This window comes from Candoia aspera, chromosome 15 (assembly GCF_035149785.1).
Source record: "Candoia aspera isolate rCanAsp1 chromosome 15, rCanAsp1.hap2, whole genome shotgun sequence".
In the NCBI taxonomy this organism is placed as follows: Eukaryota; Metazoa; Chordata; class Lepidosauria; order Squamata; family Boidae; genus Candoia; species Candoia aspera.
In genome coordinates this window covers 3,403,343-3,430,935 of record NC_086167.1, presented here as the reverse complement: position 1 = coordinate 3,430,935, position 27,593 = coordinate 3,403,343, and the positions used below count along the sequence as shown (strand labels likewise).

General features: G+C 47.5%; 1 protein-coding gene across 1 annotated transcript in view; it reads right to left on the bottom strand.

Moving 5' to 3' along the window:
• Positions 1-257: 257 nt before the first annotated feature.
• Positions 258-27,593, bottom strand: part of RTN4R (reticulon 4 receptor) — a 148,149-nt gene continuing 120,813 nt past the window's right edge. Inside the window, exon 2 of the mRNA XM_063315573.1 lies at positions 258-2,002. Within this exon, the coding sequence (XP_063171643.1) occupies positions 567-2,002 (1,436 nt within the window). The 3' untranslated portion in view covers positions 258-566. The remainder of the gene's footprint in view (positions 2,003-27,593) is intronic.

The following is a 27,593-nucleotide window of genomic DNA, read 5'->3' as shown; positions in this document are numbered from 1 at the left end:
CAGTCTTCAGTGAATGAAAAGGGAGCATTCTTTAACAAATGCCTCCTTCTGTAAACCCAGTCAAGTGGAAACAAAAGGAGGTTAAACCTCAAAATTCAGAAATATAGGAGTAAAAATACCACTGATGTGACCTCAGCAGATGGGAAAATGTGCAATATCATTTAGGACTTCAAATTACAAGTAATGATTTTGGAGTGGGGGGAACGTTACAAAGATGTGGGGGGGACCTCTTATTTCTCCCTCTCTCTCTTCTTTTTCTTTCTCCTTCCTTCTTTCTACATATATTTTGGGAGAAGGGTAGTTCCAAGGACAAAAGCAAGATAAACCCATCAGAATCAAACATATAAATTCCAGAAGGAAGAAATAAATTATTTACACCTTTTTGTTGATTTGTGTGTGTGAGAGAGTTTATAAAGGCATCCAGTAAATGTTTAGCATCGCAACGTTTCCTCTGGGCACAGCTCCACAGATTCACAGCACTGGGAGAAGTGGCTTCGCGTTTCCTTAAAAAAACAGCTGTTTCTCTCTTAAAGCCAAGAGCCCCTCCTGAAAGCAAAGGCTTGATTTCAACAGAAGCAAAACAGACTCCACATCAGGGGGGGCAGCAAAAGGCTTGGGATGACTGGGGGTGTGGCGGCACCGTGAGCCGGCTGTGCAACACGGCACTGGGACCTGGACTTGTTTCTCCTAGAACATCCCTGCCTCTTTTTTGTCGGGGTGGTGGAAGGCTCAACGGGACCCAAGAACTCAGGTTTCAAGTTGGTCAAGGGTGGGTCAACCGCGCTGGGGTAGGTTCCAAAGGGCGAGTCGTTGATGTGCTTGTTGCTGCCATTTTTGGAGAGATCCGTCTCAACTTGATGCTTGGTTTTGGCCATATTTTCCTTATCCTTGAGTGGATTGTTAGGGGAAGCCCGGTTGCTGTGTGAAGAAGGGCCCGCCTTGGCTTTGGCTTCGTAAATGAAAGATTTATCCATCTCTGGCTGGCAGCATTTCCGTGCATTGTCCCGGGGACCGAGAGGTGGGTCTGCCGTGGGCAGTTTGCCAGACCTGGTCTTGGTGCTGAACACGCTTGTTCTGATCTGGTTGAAAGAGTCGATACAGCCCTCCAGGTCTGTGCTTTGCAAGCGCTTGAGGTCCCTTCCTGCCAGGTGAGCAGGTAAGTGGCACTCCAGCTCAGAGGAAGACCCTTTGAACTGCTTAAACCAATCCCAAAGGGATCGGGCCTGACAGTCACACACCCACTGGTTGCCGTTCAATCGAAGGTACTGGAGAGACCCCAGGGGAGCCATGGTCTCTCCCATCAGCACCGTCAGGTTATTATTAAAAAGGTACAAGGTCATTACTTTACCAAGGTCATGGAATGCCCTGCGATGGACCACGCTAACCCTGTTCTGATGCAACAGCAGCCTATCCAGGTTCATCAACCCCCGAAACACATTTTCTGACAAACTCTTAATTTTGTTTCCATGCAAAAACAGATAGGTGAGGTTAGCAAGATCCAGAAATGTGTCATCTAGAAGCTCCTGCAAATTGTTGTCCTGTAGGTAGAGATACTGTAAGGAGAAAAGCCCCCGAAAAAGCCCCCTGGACAGCTCCAGAAGCCCGCAGCGATCAAGGTGCAAAGTATGCAGGTGGACAAGGCCTTGGAAGGTGGAAGGGTTAATGGACTTCAGGTTCACGTTGTCACTGAGGTCAAGCTCCTCCAACTTGTCGAGCCCATAGAATGCCCCAGGTTCAATGAGACTAATGTTGTTGGAGTGGATCCACAGAATGGACATGTTGCGGCAGAAGGTGAAGCTGGTGGACTGGATCAGGCTTATTCTGTTGTTGTGCAGGAAAATCCGCTGCGTCTGCACTGGGATCTCAATGGGGATGGTGCCAAGCCCCTGCTGCTGGCAGCTGATGGTGATTTTGGGCTCACTGTAACATACGCACGCGCCAGGACACAACTCCACTTCTGACGGGAAGTTCAAGCACAGCACCAAAATCAGCAGTTTGCTTCCTGAAAAATGCCCCAAAGGGGAGGGGGAAAACAAGAGGAAGAAATAGATTAAATCATTCCCACAGTCCTTGCCAGTATCCATGACAGAGACATGTGAAAGGTATCAAGAGAAAACGCATAAACTGCACCCAGCCTTGACAAATGTTAGATAAAATGACTTCAAGTGAAACAAGAAACATTAAATCCCCTCAGCCAATATTAGCAACAGAGTTTTGGAAAGAAAAACATGGCGTAGGCCTATCTGTTGCCCCATCGCTTGCACCCTGTGCAAGTTTGATTTGGGTCATACATTGATTTTTGAGGGGGGGGGGGGATGTTTCAGAAATGTTTATTACAATTCACATATCTGTAGCTCCAGGAGCATGCAGCACGGACTCTGGACGGCAGCCGCTCACCAGTTTGTCTTTCATCCTTTCCTGTTTGGGGGGAAGAGAGCGGGGAGTGGAAGAAGCTTTGCTGAATATCCAGCAAGGGGAAGGATAATTGGTGGAGAGAAAGAGACTTCTACACTTCGTAGGGAATAGTTCAAAAACTTTCGCTTTTTTCCTCTAACACTTGAAAGTGCAAGCTGTGTCTTTGCGCTCAGCAGCTGGATGTCCCCCTACTTTGAGAAGGGGGCTTCTGCCCCCTCCTTCTGGAATCAACGCAGAAGGTGTTGCTCCTGGAGCGAACCCTCCTCTCCTCCGGGTGCCCATCCAAGTCATCTAGCTCCGTGCCACGGCCTTGACTGAACCAACTCTCCAGCCAGGGTACTTGAGCTGCTGCTGCTTTGCGTTCAAGCGTAATGCAAATTAAAACGCAGAAAGGGCAGCTTCGGTCACTCCCTGCTGCTGAAAATACAGGGTTTGGCTCCCTCAGTCACACTGTGCCTTCCTGCTCAAGAACTGCAGGAAAGAGAAAGAGGGCAGGACCCGCCGGCTTCGGAACCCTGCCAGTGTCACTGCATGCCAACAGTCGCACTGGCAAGGATCCTGACCAGACTGGTGGCTGGCTGAGGCGTTTCACTCCCTCTTGCTCAGTTGCAGTCTGGGATGGCCGGGTCACCAAGAGTCAGAAAGAGTCTGGGAGGCTCTCTCTCTCTCTCTCTCACACACACACACACACACACCGTGTTTTTAAACATGGTGGCAGTGGCAGATCTGGGGTCGAAAGCACCATGCAGCAGTGGTGTGCGTGTGCATGTGGCTTTACCTAAAGCTACACCTTTCTGCCCCTTTTCCATCCTCCAGGTGTGGATAGAGGGCTGCACAGCAAAAAGGAGGCAGAGGGGAAGTCCCTCAGCAAGGCTGATTTTTGCCAGAGCTCTCTGGGGAAGGGATCTGCTGATTCATTCGCGTGATGCAGCCTACTAGCTGGGATGGTTTCACTATTCTGTGGGAGTTAATTAACTGGATCGTGTTTGCACAACACACCAACCTCCTCTGACCCAGTTCAGCATGTCATGCAAACAGAGCCCGATAATACCAGAACAGCTATTTTTGCAGTGACCTTGAGAGAGCAGAAAACAGCCTGGAAAAAGCAGGCGCTTGGCGGCAGGCGAGCAGAATTCAAAGCCGCCTCCCCACCAGCCTTCCCTCGGTGGCACTGGTCCTGTCTTCTGAATGAAGGGAAGGATCGAAGCTGGGGTTATGCATGTTTAGCCGCACAACAACTTGGAAAGTAGGTCGTAATGAGAGCGAGTGACAGACATCACTTTGCTCCACAAGCTTCAACTAGGACTTGCCTTTTGTTCACGGGCTGCCCTCCAGCATCTCCACCCCACTGGCAGCCAACCTCTGGCATGCCGACTGGTGAGGCAGGAATACATTTAGAGAGATCTCAGAGCCTGCTGGGGGGAAGCAGGGAAACTGGGCTATAAATCTCAATCAATGAATTATCATCATTTGCTCCATCAATATTATAGATATGGCTCAAATGTTTTATTGGGGCATTGGGAACAGCACCAAGGGAATGGTAAGACAGAAGCCGATTCCCTCTTTCAGGTAATCAAAAGCTGGAAATCTAAACCACCACTATGGTCTTGTCATCGTAACTCACTTGGTGCGGTTAATGAAGCTGCCAATCCACGATGGATACCTGCAGCCTGCCTGGCTCCACATGAGATCTTGGTGGAGAGATGGCACCTGCCCGGCAGTGGGGACAATTTGTGCCTGAGATTATTAACTTCTTCAAAGCCCCTTAAGGCTGAGCGCCTGCATCATGCCAGTGACATTTGCTGGCTGGCTTGTCATGTTTTGACATATTCCAGCCCATTGTACGGAGTAAAACAAGGCAAAGGTGTTTTACAGCATGTCACACGTCACACGGGGAGGCATCTCTTGGGAAATTTTAAAGCAATTCTGCCCAGCCCGGGGGTGGGGCGGGGGGAGATGCCAAAAAGGCAAGGAAGGACAAACCCTTTGGGAGTTCAGTGAGTCACACTGGGCATTATGGCTGTGTGTGTGTGTGAAAAACATGATTTCTCCAGCCTTCTCCTCATAGGTAATGAGGGCACCAAACTCCGCATGGGGCTGGCGCTACAGCTTAGTTATCATTCAGATCTCTCCTCCTGCTCATTGTATCAAGGTGGCTGAAATTTGGCTAAAAGGGCACTGAGGGTGGACCCCAAATCCCCACTGGTGACCCCAAAGCTCGCTCACACACACACAGCCTGGCTAAGAAGCACACAGTTACATTGGACGCATGACATGCTGTGCCCAGATAATTCCTGGCATGGCCTAACTTGACGATTCTGGTTCACAGAACACATTAAGACAATGGCTGGGTTCCCCCAACCCTCTGACCCACCAGCTGCCTAATCTCGCTTTAGCGTAACCCAGTCTGCTTCTGCATTTGGAGTGGGAGTGAGACATGCAACTTCTTCCTGAAGAGGGCCAGGCATTCTCTGGAGAGGGGGCATATTTTTAAAAGGTTACACGAAGAGAAAGGAAAGCGACTCCATCACAGAAGCCTCCTTATTCGCTGGCTAAGAAGCCAGTCGTTTCATCAGAATCCCTGAAGACTGCAGGCTCTGCTCTGAAAGCTGCAATGTATTTTGGAGGTGTTTTACTCTCTCGTGAGAATCCAGCCAATTGTGGTTTGTTCAATAAACCATGGCCAGGCAAACCGTGACTCCGCATGACATAAAGTGCAAGTGGAATCGATGGAATGTGTTCTGCCTTCCATGCAATGAAAAGCAAGGCTGTCCTCTTACCTCGGTTGAGAAATACAGAAAACGTTGAGCTGTGTGCTGTAACGTGTCACAGGAACACCTTCTAGGGTGGTGGCTCTTAGGCTGGCTGGCCCAGTTCCCCCTTTCCCTGGTCTCAGGTAGTCATTGCCCCCACCAAAGGAGAAACAAGCTCTGCAGCTTCACACAGTGGTCTCAGAGAAGCCGCCCCACGCTGGATCCTCGACTCACAAACCAACCACCACAGGCTGCTGCATCACCCCTGGGATGGGCCCTGATGACCCCCAGTTTAAGAATCACTGCTTCAGGGCGACCAGCCTGCCACCCCCCTAGTTTAGTGAGACTCACTTTGGACTAGTGATAATTTCATCACTCATTGGGCACAGATTTTTTCCCCTAGTAAATCTTTCTCCAATCTGACACTCTCCAGATGTGTGGGCCTACAAATCTCATACAGTGAAGCTGGGAATAATGGGAATGGTACAGCCACACATCTGCAGGGCAGCAGATGGGAGAGGCTGTGCTGTAGCCTTAACTGGGGAGGGGGGACGCTTGGCTTGCAAGGCAGCACAAGCTAAAATCTTGCGGAATCCATGAATAGGGCAGCTGATGGGAGTAGGGTGACTGGCAATGAGTAAAACTGACTGTGGGAGAGGGTATTTTGGGTGTACAAGGGTGGGAAAACTTGAGGGTTAGGAACTGCAAAAATGTTCCCATTCTGAGCCATAAAATGTTGGCAGTCCAAAATACATGGCTGATCACACTTCTTCCTTTCAGGGCAAGCAACATCATGCAAAGCGCAGAAATGCCAGAGGAAGAAACAGAAGCATAGCTGAACTGAGATTAGACCAACCCCACACCTCTCTATGGTTTTCTCGCCTTGCAGCCATCCTTGCCTCCTCACTTTGAAATAAGTATGCCCAAGTTCCATGTCCTCATGCCCACAATTCACTCAGCCAGATTAGCCCCTGGTCTTCCAACACTCACCAAGGATGGGGCTTTGATTGCATGGTCGTGGCCACCGTCTTGACTTTGTGGACCCTTCCTGCTGTGTTGCATTTCTCTTCTTCCCCTTGTCTCTCTTCAGCTTTTGTGAAAGCTCTTCTCTCTCCTTCCCCCTCCCCCTCTCCCTCTCTGTGCCAGTTAGGGCTATCCATTGCCTCCTGGAGCCTGGTTTTGAACTGGGCCATTTCACACTGGATCCTTGCCCTCCTTGACTGCCAACATTACCCCTTATCCACAAAGCCTTGTGTCAGATCCCTCCGATCAAAGGGTTCACAGAACCCCTTATCGGAGCATCTTCCATCTTTTCCTTATCAATGGTGTAGACCCTCTGTCTCCGGGTGGGAGGGGGTGTGGGGTTACGCTTCATTAAACAGTTAAAGGATCTTGGTCTCCTGACTGTTATTGGGTGAATGCTCGAATGAACGGGGTCTGACATTAAGCTGCGAATCTAGTTGTGTTCGAGAACTCTTCCTGGGAAAGTAACTCAGTTGAGAGTTAATGAATCATGCCAAAACATGGAAAACCCAGGGCGAAGCAGCCATTGCGCCTTCCATCCTCCGAGAGGACGGTGCTGTACACCAAAGAGGAGGAAGAAAAGGTTGAGTCGGAAGAGAGCTCCGGGAGCGGGGAGCGGGAGTGTGAGACGGAACCCCGGCTCAATGCTATGGAGTTGGAGAGCGCACTTCTTACCCTTGACTTCGTGAGAGAGCCTCAGACCCCAGACACAGTACTGGAAGAATCACAGATGGGACCTTCACAATTGGGCGCCAAGGAGGAGGCAAGAGCTCCACCACCTTTGGAGGCACAAGTAAGGGTGTTGAGTCCGGGGACCTGTGGGACTGTGACAGACACCGATGGGACCCCGCAAGCAATTCGTGGGTTGGAGGCAAGGATGTCAGCCATGGAAGTGGTGATGCAACATGTGTCAAAAACCCTCAAAACCATGGCATATCCCCTGGTGGAGATTTCGACCCAGCTCTCCAGGGTGGCATAGCCAGACTCGCGAGGAAGACGTCACACCCTAACCCCAACCCGGGACTTCAACTCCCCAGTGAGGCGATGGAGGAGTGGTGGTCATGCGGAAAGCCAAGATCTGGGGAGAGCTACAGCCGGCAAGGCGGCACCTGTGGGGACCCCAAAGGAAATACAAGTTAAATTCAATGGCGATCCACGACAGTTGGCATTTTTCTTGACCAACGTGTCCATCTACATGAGAGAATATGGGTCCTGCTCCCCCACAGAGTACAAGAAGGTGAGCCAGGTTGGTGCAAAGCTTCACGGAGCCACAGCAGATTGGCATGTGCAACTGCACGATGTCATGGCCCCGGAGTTACACAGTTTGCAAGACTTCATGAAAGCCCCGAGGGAGTGGTTTGAGGACCCACTAGACAAGATGAAGGTGAAAGCAGCCATCCAGCAACTTCGGCAAGGGGGGAAAAGTGTGGCAGAGTATACCATGGAATTCAAAGCCCTTGCCGGAAAAGTTATGGACTGGTCAGAGACTACCAAGATTGACTACTGCAAAGGGGGCTTGCAGCCAGAGGTCCTGAGATGGGCACTTTGCAGAGGGGAAACCCCCCCCCCCACTCTAAAAGAATGGATTTGCCTGGCTGGGGAGGTTAAAAATACCTAGTACCAATTTTGCAGGCAACTAAGCACAAGCGGCAGGGAGGAATACCGGAGTGCCAGGACAGTTCCCCTTTGCCCAGAGAAAGCTATTTCATGACAAGGAGGATCCAAAAGACCGCACCTGGAAGAAAGGCGGCTGCTTCATATGTGGGAAGGACATGCATTGAGCAACAGAGTGCCCATGTGGAGAACCAGAAGCAGCCAAGGGAGGAACCAAACCTGCCGAAACCCCACCAACCAAACTCAAGGGAACCGCTGCGACCGCACTGGCCCACAGAGATCCAGATGTGAACCAGCTGATGGAGTTGAGCGAGGATTCCAACCTGGAGGATCAGAAGCTGGCAGGAAATGAATTTTACCTGTTCTAAATCACGCCCCTTCAGCAAAGGATCGTTACCTTGTCGTGGTGCTGGAGCTTGAGCACCTCAATGATGCCATGAGCTAAACCGTGAAGGGCCACCCAAGACGGGAAGGTCATGACAGAGAGGTCAGACTAAATGTGATCCCTGGGGAAGGTAATGGCAACCCACCCCAGTATTCTTGCCGTGAAAACTAAATGGATCAGTACAACCAGAGATATGTCGGTATACCATCGGAAGATGAGACCCCCAGGTCGGAAGATGGTCAAAATGCTACTGGGGAGGAACAGAGGATGAGCTTAACTAGCCCCAGACGTGATGACGCAGCTAGCTCAAAGCCGAAAGGACGGCTAGCGGCCAATGGTGCTGGTGGTGAAGGGTGAATCCGATGTTCTAAGGATCAACACACCATCGGAACCTGGAATGTAAGATCTATGAGCCAGGGCAAATTGGATGTGGTTATTGGTGAGATGTCAAGATTAAAGATAGACATTCTGGGCGTCAGTGAACTGAAATGGACTGGAATGGGCCACTTCACATCAAATGACCACCAGATCTACTACTGCGGACAAGAGGACCACAGAAGAAATGGAGTAGCCTTCATAATTAATAGTAAAGTGGCTAAAGCAGTGCTTGGATACAACCCAAAAAACGACAGAATGATCTCAATTCGAATTCAGGGCAAGCCATCTAACATCACAGTGATCCAAATATACGCCCCAACCACAAATGCTGAAGAAGCTGAAGTAGAGCAGTTCTATGAGGATCTGCAGCACCTACTGGACAACACGCCTAAAAGAGATGTTATTTTCATCACAGGAGACTGGAATGCTAAGGTGGGCAGTCAAATGACACCTCGAATTACAGGTAAGTATGGCCTGGGAGAACAAAACGAAGCAGGACACAGGCTGATAGAATTTTGCCAAGACAATTCACTCTGCATAACAAACACTCTCTTCCAACAACCTAAGAGACGGCTTTATACATGGACTTCACCAGATGGACAACACCGAAATCAGATTGATTACATCCTTTGCAGCCAAAGGTGGCGGACATCTGTACAGTCGGTAAAAACAAGGCCTGGAGCTGACTGTAGTTCAGATCACGAACTTCTTATTGCACAATTTAGGATCAGACTAAAGAGATTAGGGAAGACCCACAGATCAGCTAGATATGAGCTCACTAATATTCCTAAGGAATATGCAGTGGAGGTGAAGAATAGATTTAAGGGACTGGACTTAGTAGATAGGGTCCCGGAAGAACTCTGGACAGAAGTTGGCAGCATTGTTCAGGAGGTGGCAACAAAATACATCCCAAAGAAAGAGAAAACCAAGAAGGCAAAATGGCTGTCTGCTGAGACACTAGAAGTAGCCCAAGAAAGAAGGAAAGCAAAAGGCAACAGTGATAGGGGGAGATATGCCCAATTAAATGCAAAATTCCAGAGGTTAGCCAGAAGAGATAAGGAATTATTTTTAAACAAGCAATGCGCGGAAGTGGAAGAAGACAATAGAATAGGAAGGACAAGAGACCTCTTCCAGAAAATTAGAAACATTGGAGGTAAATTCCAGGCCAAAATGGGTATGATCAAAAACAAAGATGGCAAGAACCTAACAGAAGAAGAAGAGATCAAGAAAAGGTGGCAAGAATATACAGAAAACCTGTATAGGAAGGATAACAATATCGGGGATAGCTTTGACGGTGTGGTCGGTGAGCTAGAGCCAGACATCCTGAAGAGTGAGGTTGAGTGGGCCTTAAGAAGCATTGCTAATAACAAGGCAACAGGAGACGACGGCATCCCAGCTGAACTGTTCAAAATCTTGCAAGATGATGCTGTCAAGGTAATGCATGCTATATGCCAGCAAATTTGGAAAACACAAGAATGGCCATCAGACTGGAAAAAATCAACTTATATCCCCATAGCAAAAAAGGGAAACACTAAAGAATGTTCAAACTAACGAACAGTGGCACTCATTTCACATGCCAGTAAGGTAATGCTCAAGATCCTGCAAGGTAGACTTCAGCAGTTCATGGAGCGAGAATTGCCAGATGTACAAGCTGGGTTTAGAAAAGGCAGAGGAACTAGAGACCAAATTGCCAATATCCGCTGGATAATGGAAAAAGCCAGGGAGTTTCAGAAAAACATCTATTTCTGTTTTATTGACTATTCTAAAGCCTTTGACTGTGTGGACCATAACAAATTGTGGGAAGTTCTTAGTGGTATGGGGATACCAAGTCATCTTGTATGCCTCCTGAAGAATCTGTATAACGACCAAGTAGCAACAGTAAGAACAGACCATGGAACAACAGACTGGTTTAAGATTGGGAAAGGAGTACGGCAGGGCTGTATACTCTCACCCTACCTATTCAACTTGTATGCAGAACACATCATGCGACAAGCTGGCCTTGAGGAATCCAAGGCTGGAGTTAAAATCTCTGGAAGAAACATTAACAATCTCAGATATGCAGATGATACCACTTTGATGGCTGAAAGTGAAGAGGAACTGAGGAGCCTTATGATGAAGGTGAAAGAAGAAAGTGCAAAAGCTGGTTTGCAGCTAAACCTAAAAAAAACCAAGATTATGGCAACCAGCTTGATTGATAACTGGCAAATAGAGGGAGAAAATGTAGAAGCAGTGAAAGACTTTGTATTCCTAGGTGCAAAGATTACTGCAGATGCTGACTGCAGCCAGGAAATCAGAAGACGCTTAATCCTTGGAAGAAGAGCAATGACAAATCTCGATAAAATAGTTAAGAGCAGAGACATCACACTGACAACAAAGGCCCGCATAGTTAAAGCAATGGTGTTCCCTGTAGTAACATATGGCTGCGAGAGCTGGACCATAAGGAAGGCTGAGCGAAGGAAGATCGATGCTTTTGAACTGTGGTGTTGGAGGAAAATTCTGAGAGTGCCTTGGACTGCAAGAAGATCCAACCAGTCCATCCTCCAGGAAATAAAGCCAGACTGCTCACTTGAGGGAATGATATTAAAGGCAAAACTGAAATACTTTGGCCACATAATGAGAAGACAGGACACCCTGGAGAAGATGCTGATGCTAGGGAGAGTGGAAGGCAAAAGGAAGAGGGGCCGACCAAGGGCAAGATGGATGGATGGTATTCTAGAGGTGATGGACTCGTCCCTGGGGGAGCTGGGGGTGTTGACGACCGACAGGAAGCTCTGGCGTGGGCTGGTCCATGAAGTCACGAAGAGTCGGAAGCGACTAAATGAATAAACAACAACAACAAATCACGCCCGCGAGCAGGTGGAAATTCCAGGGCACAATATGCCAGCTTCAGAGGAAGACGACAAAGAAGACTCTTTGGTGAGTGATGAGTGCCCCACCTTGTTAGTCAGTGTAGAACTAAAAAACTTAAGAACCCGCCACAAAGCCAAACTGTGGATACAGTCTTTTCCCAAAAACAGCTTGGCATGGCTTGCGTAACACGCAAACAAGCAGTAGCCAGGAAAGTGAAAGTGTAATCAGACCTAAAAGAGGAACTGCTTCAGGTGCTCCCCAGCTACAATGTAACAAAGCCCAATTAACTGAAATTGACCTGGTATTGCAACAACAAAAACTACGTGCCTGAGTCTCTGCGCAAAACAGTTTTGCACTGTTCCCATGTTGTTAAATCTGCAGGACATTTTGCCTTCACAAAAACGCTCCACTTGGTAAGGTGCCAATTTTGGTGGCCCTCCCTTTGCTCTGACATTCATTCCTATGTCACCTCATGCCATGTCTGTGCACAGGCAAAGAGGAAGGGGTGGGGGGGAACCACAAGGACTTTTACAGCCCATTGCCTCCCCCAAAGCCCCCTGGAAGGAAATCATCATGGATTTTATCGTGGACTTGCCTGAGAGTAAAAATAAAACAGTGTTTTGGACTGTAATTGATTTATTTTCCAAGCAAGCTCATTTTATACCTTGTGCCAAACCCCCCACTGCCCAACAATTGGCAAAGTTATTTTTAACGCACATCTACAGGATCCACGGATGTCCCACTCATGTGATCTCAGATAGAGGTGTGCAATTTACTTCCAAATTTTGGTGTGCATTTTTAAAATTGATTGGCGTACAACAATCCCTAAGCTTGTCTAACCACCCCCAGACGGACGGGGGGACTGAACGAGCTCAATCTACCCTGGAGCAATTTCTATGTTGTTACATCAGCTTCCAGCAGGATGATTGGGTTGATCTCCTCCCTTTTGCTGAAGTTGCTTACAACAATGCCATGCATTGAAGCACTGGGTTTTCCCCATTTCACATTGTTTATGGACAGGATTTAGTTCCCATTCCTGAGCTTCAGCTGCAATCTCTACCTGATTCTTCAGTTGCTGATTGGGCTACCCGGGTTGCCACAGACTGGCCTGTCATTCGTCAGGCTTTGGATCATGCTCAGGAGACCCACAAAAAGTTTGCTGATTGCCACAGGGTTGTAAAAGTCCTTGCAGTTTCCCCCCCTTTCTCTTTGCTTGGGCACAGACATGGCATGAGGTGATGTAGGACTGTCCATCAGCATGAAGGGAGGGCCACCAAAATTGGTGCCTCACCAAGTGGAGAGTTTTCATGAAGGCAAAATGACCTGCAGATTTAATATCATGGGAACGGTGCAAAATTGTCTGGCGAAGAGACTCAGGCATGTAGATTTTGCCGTTACGATACCAGACATTGTCAATTTCAGTTAATTGGACTTTGTTACATTGTAGCCAGGGATCATTAGGCCTGAAGTAGTTCCTCTTTTAGGTCAGCCTGCACTTTCACTTTCTCGGCTACTGCTTGTTTGCGCATTACGCAAGCCATTCCAAGCTGCTTCTGAGAGAAAATTGTGTCTACAATTTGAGTTTGGGCAGTGTGATATTGTGGGAGGTGAGAAAGTGCATCAGCAAGAAAATTCCTCTTGCCAGGAAGGAAATTTAGGGTAAAATTAAAATGGCTAAAAAATTGAGCCCAATGAATTTGTTTGCCATTCAATTTCCTGGAGGTTTGTAAAGCTTGGAGGTCTTTGTAATCAGTCCAAACCTCAAAGGGATAACGAGCACCCTCTAGCAAATGCCTCCAATGTGTGAGAGCAGTATTTACAGCAAAAGCTTCTTTTCCCCAAATGGGCCAGTTGCGCTCAGAGTCAGAAAATTTGTGTGAGAGGTATGACCAGGGGCGGGGGAAACCTGTTTCATCTTTTTGAACCAAAACTGCCCTGATAGCTGAGTCAGAAGCATCTGCTTGCACAGTAAAGGGGCGAGTTGGGTCTGGGTGAGCCAGAATGGGTTCTCGGTAAAAAGAAGCTTTAAACGGTCAAAAGCGGTTTGACAATCAGAAGTCCAGGCAAGTCTAGCCCCCGGGGAGGTAACTTTCCGGGTTTCCCCCCTCCCTCTAGTTTTCAACAAGTCAGTTAAAGGCAAAGCAATTTGAGCAAATTGGGGGATAAAATTTCTATAGAAATTCACAAAGCCTAGAAAACTTTGAAGTTGATGCCTGGTGTGAGGGGTTCCCACCCCATGATATCTTGTACTTTGGCAGGATCCATTTTGACACCCTTGGAAGAAATATGATAGCCCAAATAGTCCAGCTGGGACTTGTGGAACTTGCATTTAGAGAGCTTGGCATACAGCTTAGCATCTCCTAGTTTGCACAAGACTTTCTTGACAAGCTGAACGTGGTCTTTGAAGTTGTCAGAATAGATTAAAATGTCATCCAAGTAAACCAGGACCCCTTTGTACAAACATTCATGGAGGACCTCATTGATATATTGCATAAACACTCCTGGAGCCCCCGCTAACCCAAATGGGAGGAGTTTGTATTGATAGGAACTTAGAGGGCAGTTAAATGCTGTTTTCCATTCATCCCCCTCCCGAATTCGAATTCTAAAGCAGGCTTCTCTGAGGTCAAGTTTGGTGAATACTTTTCCCTTTGATAGGTGTCATCTCATGTCTTTCATTAAGGGGAGAGGGTATTGATTGTTTATTGAGATGGCATTTATTCCACAGTAGAGCCATCTTTTTTCACCTGGAAGAGGTGAATTGGCAGGCTCAGTGAACCCCGTCTCTAAGTTTTTGTCAATGAATTCCCTGAGAACCTGTTTCTCAGTTTCTGACACAGCATACATTTTTGGCTTAGGTAGTTTAGCCTTTGGGTCAATTTCAATGGCAGAGTCAGTTTTTCTGTGTGGAGGCAATTGGTCACACTCTTTCTCATCAAACACATCAAGAAAGTCTGTATATTCGGTTGGAATGTCGGGCTGTGCCACAGTTTCTGCCACAGGGGTGTGGTTGAGGAGGGTGCCGGCTACATTCTGCCCAGGTTGTGGTACAGTAAAGAGGTTGCCAGCCCCATTTTTAAACAATAAAGCACCTGAGTCCCAGTCGATTTGTGGCTTTCTACTCTTTAGCTACGGGAGTCCCAGGATGATAGAATAGTTGGCGATAGGGGCTACAATAAATTGCAAGGTTTCTTTATGCCCCCCCAACCTCATGGCCAAAGTCTCAGTCCAGAATTCCACAGGACCCCCGTGGGCAACTGAACTGTCCATCTGGGTGAAAATAATTGGATGTTTAAGTCTTTCAGTTTTAAGGCTCAGTGTGTCAATTAGGGTGGGGTGTATCAAGCATTTTGTGCACCCCGAGTCTAACATAGCTGTCAGATTGGCTTTGTGCCGGGTTAAGTTTTTTAGTTCTACTTTCACCAGCAAGGTGGGGCAATCATCACTCACCAAAGGGTCCTCTTTGTCATTTATCTCGGAAGTAGGCATGATGCGCCCTGGAGTTTCCACCTGCTCGCAGGTGTGATTTAGAGCAGGTGAAATTCATTTCCTGCCTGTTTGGAGTCTTTGCTGGAGTCAATCAGGGACTTCACCTCTGGATCCTTTGGGGCCAGCGCCATTGCAGCGGCTACCTTGCGTCTAGTCGGTGGGGCTTTAGCCAGTTTGGTTGCTCCTTTTGGTGCGTCTGACTCCCCGTGTGGGCATTCTGCTGCTCTGTGGGTGTCCTTCCCGCATTTGAAACAGCTGCCTCTTTTCCCTGGCCAGTCTTTCTGGTTCTCCTTGTCATGGAAGAGTTTTCGCTGGGTGAAGGGAAATTGACCTGGAGCTACGGTATTTTTTCCCATCGTTTGCACTCGGAGTTGCTGACAGAATTGGTATTGGGTATTCTCCACCTCCCCTGCTAGGCAGATCCATTCTTTCAAAGTGGGGGGGTCTCCACGGCAGAGTGCCCATCTCAGGATTTCTGGCTGCAAGCCCCCTTTGAAGTAATCAATCTTAGTGGTTTCTGACCAGTCCATAACTTTTCCAGCAAGAGCTTTGAACTCCATGGCATACTCCACCATGGTTCTTCCCCCTTGCCTAAGTTGCTGGATACCTGTCTTCACGCTCATCTTGTCGAGTGGGTCCGCAAACCAATCTCTCAGTGCCCTCATGAAGTCACGCAGGCTGTTCAGCTCTGGGGCCATGGCATCGTGCAGTTGCACAAACCACTCCGCCACAGGTCCCCAGAGCCTGGTGCCTACCTGGCTTTCTTGTACTCAGTGGGAAAGCAAGACCCATATTCCTTCATGTATGTGGACACGTTGGTCAAGAAGAACGCCAACTGTCATGGGTCTCCATCAAACTTAACTTGTATGTCCTTTGGGGTCACAGCCAGTATTGCCCTGATGGGCAGAGCTCTCCCCCAGTTGCCTTGGCTCTCTAGGTGGCCTCCACTCCGCTGGCGCCTCACTGGTCATTCGAAATCCCGGGTTGGGGTTAGGGTACGCTGTCTTCCTTGTGAGTCTGGCAACGCCACTCTGGATAGCTAAGTTGAGATTTCTGCCAAGGGGTACGCCATGGTCTCCAGGGTTCTTGAGACCTGCTGTAACACCACTTCCATAGCAGACATCCTCGCCTCCAGGCTCTGCATTTCTTGAGGAGTTCCATTGGGGTCTGGTATGGTCCCACGCGACCCCAGATTCTGCACCCTTACTTGTGCCTCCATGGGTGGAGGGGCTCTTCCCTCTTCCTCTCTGGCACCGGACTGGGAAGGACCCATCTGTGGTTCTTCTATGATAACGCTTGGCATCTGAGGCTCTCTCACGAAATTGAGGGAATGGAGGGCACTTTCCAACTCTGTAGTGTTGAGCTGGGGTTCCATCTCGTACTCGCTGTCCCCGCTCCCCGAGCTCTCCTCTGTCTGAACTTTTTCTTCTTCCACTTTGGCATACAGCACTTTCCTCTCTGATGATGGTAAAGGTGATGGCTGATTAGCCCAGGATTTTCCATGTTTAGGCATGGTTTGGCAACTCTCAGCTGATTACTTGCTCAGGAAGAGTTTTCGAAAAGATGGATTCGCAGCTTAATGTCAGCACCTGATCATTCGAGCATTCACACAATCACAGTCAGGATGCTGGGATTCCTTTAACTGTTTTAATGAAGCGTAATGAACGGTACAGAAGGCAAGCTGTGAATAAAGATTTCCCGCTCAAACCTAACTTAAAAACTACATTCCCTTTCCCATGAAACCATGTCACCCCCCCCCCCCATCCAGATGGTATTCCTGGTATATCTCAACCCAGTGTCCTTGATGTCCTCCATAGCCATAATAAACCACTTCACACTCCAACTTCACACCCCCTCCCATCTGGTGACACGGATTCCATTCCTTGGAGAAGGAAATGATGGTAGATGCTCCGATAAGGGTTTCTGTAAAACCTTTGATCAGGGGGATCTGACACGCCCAGAGCAGAAGATGAAAGTCGGGGACCTAGTTTACCTTTCCACCAAATTTTTATGGTCCCAGCAACCTTCCAAAAAGTTAGCCCCTCAGTTTGTTGGACCTTTTCCCATCACTAAAATCATTAACCCTGTGACTGTACAATTGCAACTACCTGCCTCTCTTAAGTGGCTTCATCCTGTTTTTCATTGCAGCTTGCTTAAACCGGCCCCGGAACATTCTAAGTGGCACCAGCCTGCAGCAACCCCTCCACCCATCATGACTGATGGCCATCAACATTTTGAAGTTAAAGAAATCCTGGACTCTTGTTTTCACCGCAAATCTTTACAGTATTTAATTCAATGGAAACATTTTCAAGATCGTGAGTGGGTTGATGCATGTCATGTTAATGCTCCTATTCTAACAAGAAAATTTCATTCAAAATATCCTTCTAAACCCTCCCTTTACTAACCGTGTTTTGAATCCTCCCCAGTTCATTGCTTTCAAGAATGCTTTTATATTGTTTTTCTTTAATCTTCTTGGGGGGAGCAGTATGTCAGATCCCTCCGATCAAAGGGTTCACAGAACCCCTTATTGGAGCATCTTCCATCTTTTCCTTATCAATGGTGTAGACTCTCTGTCGCTGGGTGGGAGGGGGTGTGAAGTTGGAGTGTGAATTGTATTATTATGGCTACACATTTATGATGGCAGACATCAAGGACAATTGGTTGAGATACACCAGAAACACCACCTGGATGGGAAGGGGGGTGACGTACTTTCGTGGGAAAGGGAACAAGTTAAGAGAACATAGTTTTAAATGTAGGTTTGAGCGGGAACTCTCCATTCGCAGCTTTACCTCTGTTCTATTCATTATGCTTCATTAAACAGTTAAAGGATCTTGGTCTCCTGTTATTGTGTGAATGCTCGAATGAACTGGGACTGACACCTTGTGTGACTCAGGGAAGTGGGAGCAATTAGAAGGGGGTCCATTATCTTCCTTTCCACCAGCCCCTGTGTGATCACAATGTCAGACATGGAGATTAGGAGGAAAGCCTTGAGGGATCTCCAACAGACACTCAGCAATACATATTTTTCAGAGGTCTGAGCAAAACACCGTGGTCTGCAGCTTGCCAAAGCAGGGCCCTTCTTCCCTCCTGCATCCTGCCTCTCAATCTGATCGATCTGGAGATACAATGATGCAGTTTTCCTTCAGAAGAGGGTCAATGAGCCTTAGACTTCTCTCCTGCCTGGACATAAAGGGGCTCGGAGGCAGACCAAAGCCCTTTGCTGAGTAAATGGCCTTTTCTTGCTTTTGTCTTTTGCAGGGAGGGATAGAAGATGAAATGGTAGTGGCCCCACAGTCCTTCGTGGTCTCTCCGGGGCCATGATGGAGAATGATCTTTGGGCTTAGCCGTCTGGGACGAGGGCATTTCAGATTCTGAAAGGGACAAGCAGACCAAGCCCAGACTGCCAAGATGGCACTCCTCCCAATTTGCACACACCTCGCCATGCACACATAAACTGGCATGTAAGACCATCCTGACAGTGAGGCCAAGTGGGACAAGGCCTTCAGGGAGCCAGTCAGAGAGAGGGCAGAAGGGAACAGGCCAGGCCATGGCTCTGACCCCCCAACTCTTGGCAGCAGCCCCCAACCCCCAAAGCCAGATGCTCAGATTCGGGGTGGGCTGCTTCAGTGCAAGGGAAAACTGGGTCAGGGTACAGAATCCTGCAGATGGGATATGTGTTCTCTCGGGCATTAATGAAGGCATTAAGGTGAGGCCTCCCTACTGCCTTTGATTTTCTTTCTAAATCTTGGTTTAATGGGGAACACACTAGCAGCTTATTTATTTATTATTCAAGTTTGAAAGACCACCAATCTATCTGACAAAACTCTGGGCAGCGAACATACCATATAAAACACAAACACCCCCACACAAAACCTGGGCCGAGCCCCCCCTCATTAAAATCACAGAACAGCTACACTGTACATCCATGCTGAAGCTGCCAAACTAACAGCCCGGCCTCCGTGCCCAGGGGACATCACATCAATGACCACCTGTTCTTGTTCTGCAAGATTTTGGAAATGTTCATTTACATTCCCAGGTTCAGAGAATTCTATCCTGTCCGTCATGTTTATCTTTGGGAGTGGAGCCACCATCCCACTGTCAATCTTGAAGAAAAATTCAACTTCCGGTCCAGGTGTCTTTTGTGCACAGGATGGGAAACAGCACAGTCTTGGCCCATCAGCATGACAACTTGGACCAACTCCGTATATACATCCCGCTGGCCAGGGATTTCACAATTCCTTTCCCTGTTCCAAGAACAAACTGAATCGATTTGACCTTTTTAAATAAAAGCTGGCACACTTGAGTAACCAGTTCTTCATCAAAGTGGAGTGCCCCTTTCAATCCATGGGCTTCCTGTTTGAATAGCAGTAGAAGTATACTGTAAGAGAATGCTTGGAGGTTGAGAAAGAAAGGGGAGTGTTTCTAGGCATGACAAGGGTAGAACAGATGGATATTTCAGTCTTATTTGGTGAAAGAGCCATTAGTGCTTCAGTTAAGCAATCAGAAAGAAGTTGAAATGATTCACCGAGACTCCACCTTAATGGGTTCACTAAATGAAGGTGAAGGCTGGAGTTGCACTGATTCCATGTTCAAGATTCTGCCTCTTGCCCCTCTTTTTCCTGGTATTAAGCATGATTAATGAAGCTCCCTGAGAATCTTGCATCCCTATTCATGCAATGTTGGGGCTTGAGATGTCGTCAGCTTGAAGGCAACAATTATTCTGCTCTGCTGTGTGTAGATCACAATCAAGCACTTTGTCCACTGCACTTTAAGAGCTTCAGAGAAACTGAAACAGGCTCAGAGATGGAAAATGAGGAGGATCAGGGGGCTAGAAACAGAGTCCTATGAAGAAAGATTTAAAGAGCGAGGCATGTTCAGCCTTGAGAAAAGAAGCTTTAAGGGGGATGTGATAGCCCTCTTCGAATACCTGAAAGGATGTCTCACAGAAGAAGGTCAAGACCTGTTCTCTCTTGTTTGCAAGTGCAAGACACAATGGATTTAAGTTTCAGGAAGGCAGATCCTGCCTGAATGTTAGAAGATCTTCCCAGGGAGGTGCCCCCACTTTCCCAGGATGTGTTCAAGTGGAAGCTAGACAGCTATCTGTCAGGGATGCTTGGTTTCTGCCCATAACAGGGAATTGGGTCTCAATTCAGGAACTTCCCTGGAGTACCACATTCCATTTCCAATTCTCAGACTTTATGGTAGAATATTATTAGCAGCCACCCAAGAACGCTTTATAAATCACGAGAAGAGACCAAGAAAATGAATAAGACTCCAAAGAGAATGGATTTATACCTTGACAAATGCACCCCTCCCTTCAGACCCCCTCCCAGTCCCTTAGATTACATTAAAGTGTTCTGAAAGGTCTAAATGCATTGGGACAATCTGGTTAACCTGCCACTGACCCTGAAAAGAAATAATGGCAGGCCTAATGAAGAGTTAATCGATCTGGAATTAAACACTGCATTGACACTTACTACAGGCCACTTTAGAGCCACATAAATAGGAGTGCTGTCAGTGGCACTTACAAATTTCATCTCCAAAAAGGGCTGAGCTGAAGGGTGGAAATGCTGGGAGTCAACCAAGTTCATGCTTTTTAAAAAAGCTTCTCTAGATGGCCTGTCACAGTTCCAGGGGCTCACCATCCTTCTCCCTATCTGCAGTTGTGGTCCAGCTGAGCTGGAACCTCTGGCCAAGGTCACCGCCCTTCCTCCACGCTGTGTGCGATGGGAGGTGCTCCAGCAGGCCTTGGAAGCAGCAGGGAAGCACCCTGGTCTTGCTCTCTGCCGCATAAGAAGCGGAGCTACCCAGACCCCGCTGAAGCAGCCCCCACAGGCTTTTGCCAGCCTTCCTTGACCCCTGCTTGACCACAACAGCCCAGGATTACAAAAGAAATGCTTCTTGCAGTTCTGAGGTAGGAAACACTCAAAACAGTTGAATAAGTTGCAAAGTAGCTTTACTGCAGGTTTCGGGCAGAGGGTGGGGGAGAAAAGTCTGCTCAAGGTCTGGGTGTGTGGTGATCCTGCCCACTCTGCATCACCGCTCCTGTTCTCTGGGGCATTCAGTCCTTCCCAAACTGGTTCTGTGCCTCTTCCGTCCAAACGCTGATCCCCTTTTGCAGCCTAGCAGGTGGGAAGGGTATCTTCTCTGGCAGTTCTTCCTGCCCCACCAAACCAGAATTGTGGCTTGCTTTGTTTTGAAGTGAGCTCACCTGTCCAGAAAAAATACCTGAGATGATGGGCATGTCCTGGGAACCCGGAAGGATAGCAAGAGACATGTTTACTAGTGCTTTCCGTTAAATGGAGGTTCCCATTTACCATCTTACTCCTTGAGAGTCCTTGCAACAGGCTTTCAAAATGTGTGGCCACTGGTCCCAACAGTTCGTGTCCATAAAGGCTGCTACTGGTGCCTGAAAAAAGAGTTTCTACCTGCTCTCCTATGACCTTTCCATAGTCTCATCATTTTTTTCATTCCAGATTCCTGACTTGAACCACACTTCCTTTGCCATTGCTTTAGTGGGGTCACAAGAGAGCTGCACAGTGAACAGGCAGGGAGTCCTACTTCCTGAGCACCCAAGGTCCTCTCCCCCTCCCTTGAGAGCAAGGCTGTAAACTACCCTGCCAAGTAAACATATTTTCAGAATGATCAACAGTAAGAACAGCTGTACAGCTGCTTAATCATGGGGACTTCAATAATGCATTTCCATTTAATGCTCACTGGAGAGTTACTATTGCAACAAGTTGCCAAAAGCCACAGCTGGAATGTTCAAAACTTGTCCATCCCACCTGAGCTGAAGCATCTGGTGAGACTGCAAGGAAGCTGTGTGTAAAGGCCAGTTCCACCAGATTCATAGGACATTTTCATTTTCAAGAAGTCCAGGAAGGGGCATTCATCATCATCATCATCACCACCACCACCACCATCCTGAATTAATTCATTGCAGGATGAAGGCCCCTTTCATGGACCATAATCTATTACAGTCAACCAGTGCGGATTGGTAGATAGACGTTTTCCAACTTCCCCGTCTGGGGCTAGAGGGGGCGGGGGCTGGCCCAATGTCACCCAGCCAGTAGCTTCCATGCCTAAGAGAGGACTAGAACTTAAGGCTTCTCCACCCCTAGTCCAGCATCTTCACTGTCACACCTCTTTCTCTCTCAATAGATAATTCGTATTGTTACACACACAGACACTGGAGGAGTTGCCACTAACTTGCAGGCCACAAAGGCAATTGCAGTTAGGGGAGTGGGAGATGCAGAAATTGTGGACCCCTGTTTTAGAGAAGGGGTGAGGCATGGTGTTGGGCAGTAAAAAAGTCAAAATGGTGGCCACAGCCGTGCAATTGAAACCTGCCCTATTTCTACATGAGTCACAGATATGACACAAGTACAAAAGAGGCAGGACTTCAATTGCAATGCCCACTAGCTTGGTCCTGGGGAGAGATCCAGAAGGCAGGAAGCCTTCAATAATACCCACAATTGCCATGTATGGTTATGCCCAAAGAAATAAAACCAGTGAATGGTTTCTTGAGATGGCCTGGTTCACACAACCTTTAAGACAGCAGATGGGTTCCACAACATGCTGAAGCACCAGCTACCCAACCCCTTTTCAGCTGAGTTTTGTGTGCTGTGCACACATCATGAATGAATGAACAGGCTGGATTAATGCATGTGAATGCTGGTCCCTCCACACATAGGCAAGCCCACGAGGAATGGTTAAAGGACTAGGGCACATTTAGCTTGCAGAACAGGTGTCTGAGGGGAGAGATGAGAGGCGGTGTGAAGGAGCGGCCTTTTCTATTAGGCCAGAACCAAGGGGTTGAAACTACAAGGAAGCAGGTTCAGGGTAAGCGTCAGGAGGAACGTCCTGACAGTACAAGCTGTCAGGCAGTGGAACAGGCTGCTGCACGAAGTGGTGAGTCCTTTTTCACTCAAGGTCTTCAAGCAGAGGCTAGGTGGGCATCTTTCAGAGATGCTGCAGTGGATCCTGCACTGAGCTGGGGGAGTGGACTAGATGATCTTTAAGGTCCATTAACTCTGATTCAATGGCATTTTGCACAATAAACTCATATTTGCCCATCTTTGAAAGTTTTTGGTGATTAGGATTAAGATGAGGTATTAATACCTTAATTTAAGAGTAGGCCTAAAAAGGATTATTGTGTCACACAGATAAGCCTGTCTGCAGCAAACACTAACAATACAGGGCCTTACTGTGACTTTTAATCCATCCAAATAATGCTGAATTACTTATATAAAAAAGGAAAAATAAACAGAAGAGTCCCTCACAATCAATCTAAGTCCTATTTAGCCCAGCGTTTTGCTCCAGGAGAAGCCTCCATACCGTACTTAGCCTCAAAAATGTTTCCTACCTGGCTGGATTTCTCTCCTGCCTTTCCTCCAGCAGCTCAAGGCAGCTTACCTGGGTCTCAGCTCTCGTATTATGGCTCAAACAACAGCCCTGTGCGGTAGGACGGGCTGAGAGAAAGAGCGCTTCCAGGGCTGTGGGGGTCCAGAACTTGGCTCTCCCTGGTGGTAGCTCAACCCTTTAACCACTACACCAGACTGTCCCTCCCTGCATTGGACTCAAAGGAGCAAAGGCCAAGTGGATTTGCACTAGTGGGCTAGCAATTGTCTGCAATACGCAGAAAAGGGCCCCCCGTGAGAACAGCTGAGTGCCATCTAGGGCTATGCTAAAAGTTATTCCGCATTGTTTTCTCAGTTGAACTCATTTATTTGATGGAAAATAAATTGCATTTTGCTTTTTTCCAAGGAGAAGAAATTATCTGCGACATTTTCAAGGATGGGTGTCAGGTTCTTGTGCTTCCCTCACTTACCAGTGTGTGTGTAAGTAATTGTCTCTCTGGTGGACTTCAGCTGCCCTTCAGACACAAAAGGGATCTTAATAGAAGGTGCTCTGAGAAAGCGCCTCCTGTGTGCAGCTGGGGCAACATCAGGGAGGTGGATGAGGCCAAACAGAAAGCAACAAAATATCATTGGTTCCCTCCAATAACGCAGCAAACTCATAAATAGTAGAAAAAGGCTACGTCACTCTCGCTACCGAAAAACAGGACATCCTCATGGAATCCGGGGCAGGCAGGGAGGCTGCCGAGGGCTTCCGGACACACCTGCTTACATTTATTTATTTATCTATCTATCTAATTTGTTCCCGCCCATCTCCTCCCATCGGGGGACTCTGGTTTACAACAATCAATTAAAAACAATAACCATCCTTCTGCGCCTCCTCCCTTGGCCGCCCACAGCTTCTCAGCTGAAACAGCCCCACGAAGGTGCTCCCTCCAGAGGCCCTCCCGGATCGTAGGGAAGGGTGGGCAGCCAGGGAGGCTGCAGACCAGCAGAGGGAGGGCTTCTGTTAGTTGGCTAGTTAGTTTGCTTGCGTAGCACCCATTCCCACCGGCTCAAGGGAGGTAGCAAGATAAGCATGTAAAGAAACCCATACGCAACCTGTAAGCATTAAAACAAAAAGCACCAGCAAAAGTCCTGAAAGTCCAGGTGCTGAAAGCTGCCAAGAAATCAAGGAGGACCAGGAGGACTACACTCCCCCAACACAGTCTCTCCAAAGGTCCTCGATAAGCACAACTACAGGTACTCCTCGGGTTACAATGGCAATTGGGACCAGATTGCCATCACTAAGCAATGCGGTTGCAAAGTACAACGTCCCACAACCACATCGCTTAGCGATGGCAATCCTGGCAGTCCCCATTGCCTTTGTAGCCCCAGGACCAGGCAGGCTGTTAAGCAGGAAGAGGCAGAGTCAGAGGGAAGCCGTGGGGGGGTGACAAGGTGCTGCGGGTGGGCACTGGGAAGTACAGGTGGGCAGGGGGCGCTATGGATCTCGTACCCCTTTGTGGAGCTCCTTGGGAGAAAAAGTGTTGGGAGTGACTTACGGGAGTGGCTTGCAACCTTCCTTGACCACTTCCCCATTCTTTGCTTGTGGGAGGCTGGCTGGAAAGGTCACAAACGGCGATCACGTGACCACAGCTCACTGCGACGTCGTAACTGTGAGCTGGGTGTCTGAGCACCCAGATTGCGGTCACATGACCGTGGGGATACTGCGATGGCCACAACTTTGTGGACCGGTTGCAAGTCCCCCTCGTTCAGCACCATCATAACTTTGACCAGTCGCTGAACGAGTGGGTGTAAGTTAAGGAGTACCTGTAATGCAGTTTCTGTCCCCAGCTGGATCCAGATACCAGGGGTCCAAATAAGCTACTTCCTCTAGTACCTTTTGCAGTTGTAGGGCCACTTGACAGCCCTTCAAGGTAGGCCAGACTAGGAAACCAAAGTCATGCACGCTGAAACTACTTTATTATAAGGTTGTAATAACAGAGTCTTGCAAGTCTGAACAGGCTTCCCCCCTCCCTCCTTTTATCAATCGATCAATCAATCAATTTATCAATTTTTATTTCAGTCATAGACCAGCATAGAACTAATTACATAACAGTTACACTAAAACAGAAATAAAATGTCATATTGATAGAATAAAATAAGGTGAAGATAAAATTATTAACGTAAAATTATAGAAAATTACAGGAATTAAAACGCAAAAAAATCCTATAAAATTACAATTAATTTTACAATGAATAATCTAAATGCTATAAATAATTAGGATAGGTAACTATAAAAGGACATAAGTAATACTAGAATTTATAAAACATTACAAGAATGTAAAGCTACACTAACATATTAAGTCTAATACTTGCTGAAGCCCTCCTAGGGTTTGTTGGGATTAAGACAATTAGGGTTCAACCACTTGTATCAAAGAAATAGTAAAATAAAACACAGAATGGTATGTGTATATTTAAAAGGAGAAGGGAAGAGAGTGGGGGAGAGAGAAGAAAAAAGGAAGAGAAAATATATTGAGTTGCAGAAGCCTAGTCAAGGCTCAGCATCACCTCGCTTGGAGTAGTTGCTTATGTTTAATCATAACTCGGACACAGAACTGGATACGTTGTCTGAAATCCCGGCCACCTGGTCAGCTTGCAAGAGACTACGGCAGCGTTTCTCAACCTTGTCAACCAAGCTGGGGAATTCTGGGAGTTGAAGTTGCCAAGGTTGAGAAACACTGGACTAAAGTAATCAGCCTCCGGCCTTCCAGGGTATTGTGTCATCCATTGGGAAATACACATTTCTCATAGAGAAAGGCAACGCAGCAACACAAGACCCCCAGTTTCAAGTTCCCCCTCACCGCACGGTCAGAGCTACAGCTCCTCTGGTATGTTAGAGAGCCTCCCCTCCAAGAAGGCGGAGGGGAGGACGTTACAGTGCGCATGCATAAAAGCGCTTCTGATATTGTAGAGGTGCAGTAGCAGCACTTTTTTGTGGGTTCACTGAATCAATATATGATGGAGCCTGGCCTAGATCATTTTACAGGGCCATATTTCTGGGACAGTGATTGAAAGATGCTTCGGCCTGATCAAATCCTGTTGGAATAAACACATCAGGGGAGCATCCGCAAAGGGTTGGGTGGCACCAAGTAAACTTCACCAAAAGGAATCTGGAATTTGTCTTGAAGAGTCAAAGAAGCCAGACAACCTGGGTTGAAAATTAGTTTGAGCCAGTAACTAACATGTGCTATTTGGTCACAAGTTTTCATTGGAACCATTCCAGCTTCAGCCCAAAGGGTTGCGTTAAGAATCCAACAAGGAACCAGAAACAATCCCTTAAGAAGCTTGATGGTACAGCTCCTAATGGTTCTACATTCTTAGATGCACATACCTGGAAGCTGTAGGACAGCTGTAATGTTATTTCAGCCACCAGGACTTTTAGACCACCAGGTGTACAACTTCCTCCTATCATGCGAAAACATCTTAATATGGCAGCTTCACTTCTTCTGACTTCCTCTTTTAGGGACTGGATTTGGGGCCTCCGTGAGCCAGTGGCATGAAAAACCGTTCTGAGGTATTTGAAGGGCTGAACTCGTTCAACATCATTCCCTTTTATTTGCCACCTACGAATGCATCCAGAAGGCTTTTTTGAAAAGATCATAATTTTTGTTTTTCATAATTAATAATTAAATTGTTGTCTATGCAGTAGGAGGCAATTGGTTTAAGGGCTCTCCTCAAACCAATGGTGAAGTAGAAGGGATGGCTGCATCATCTGCATAAAAGAGAAGTGCAATAGGTCTGCTGGCCAGGTTCAGAGGATGATGTTCTAATTTTGTGAGTCTTGCCACCATATCATTAATATAGAAATTAAATAATACGGGGGCTAGAATACATCTTGCTTTACACCCTTATAAGTAGGCACCAGGTTAGAAAGATGTCCTTAGTTTTCAAGTCTTGTTTGGATGTAAGTATTGTTATGCAGCATTTTAATGTTGAGAATTACCTGTAATTCAGTTTCTGGATCCTGATGCCAGGGGTCCAAATAAGCTACTTCCTCTAATGCCTTTTGCAGTTGTAGGGCCACCTGACAGCCCTTCACGGTAGACCAGATTGGAAACCAAAGTCATGCATGCTAAAGCTACTTTTATTATAAGGTTATAATAGCAGAGTCTTGCAAATCTGAATGTGCTTCCCCCTCCCTCCCTTTATCTTTGTGAGAACTAGGGAGGATCTTGTCTGAGACACTTACTTAGGTTACAGTTGTGGCATGGACTCAGATTTCTTTTATCTGGACATTGTCTTGGTTGCAGCTCTTCCCCCCGTTCCTCAAGGTTATTCCTTCTACCCA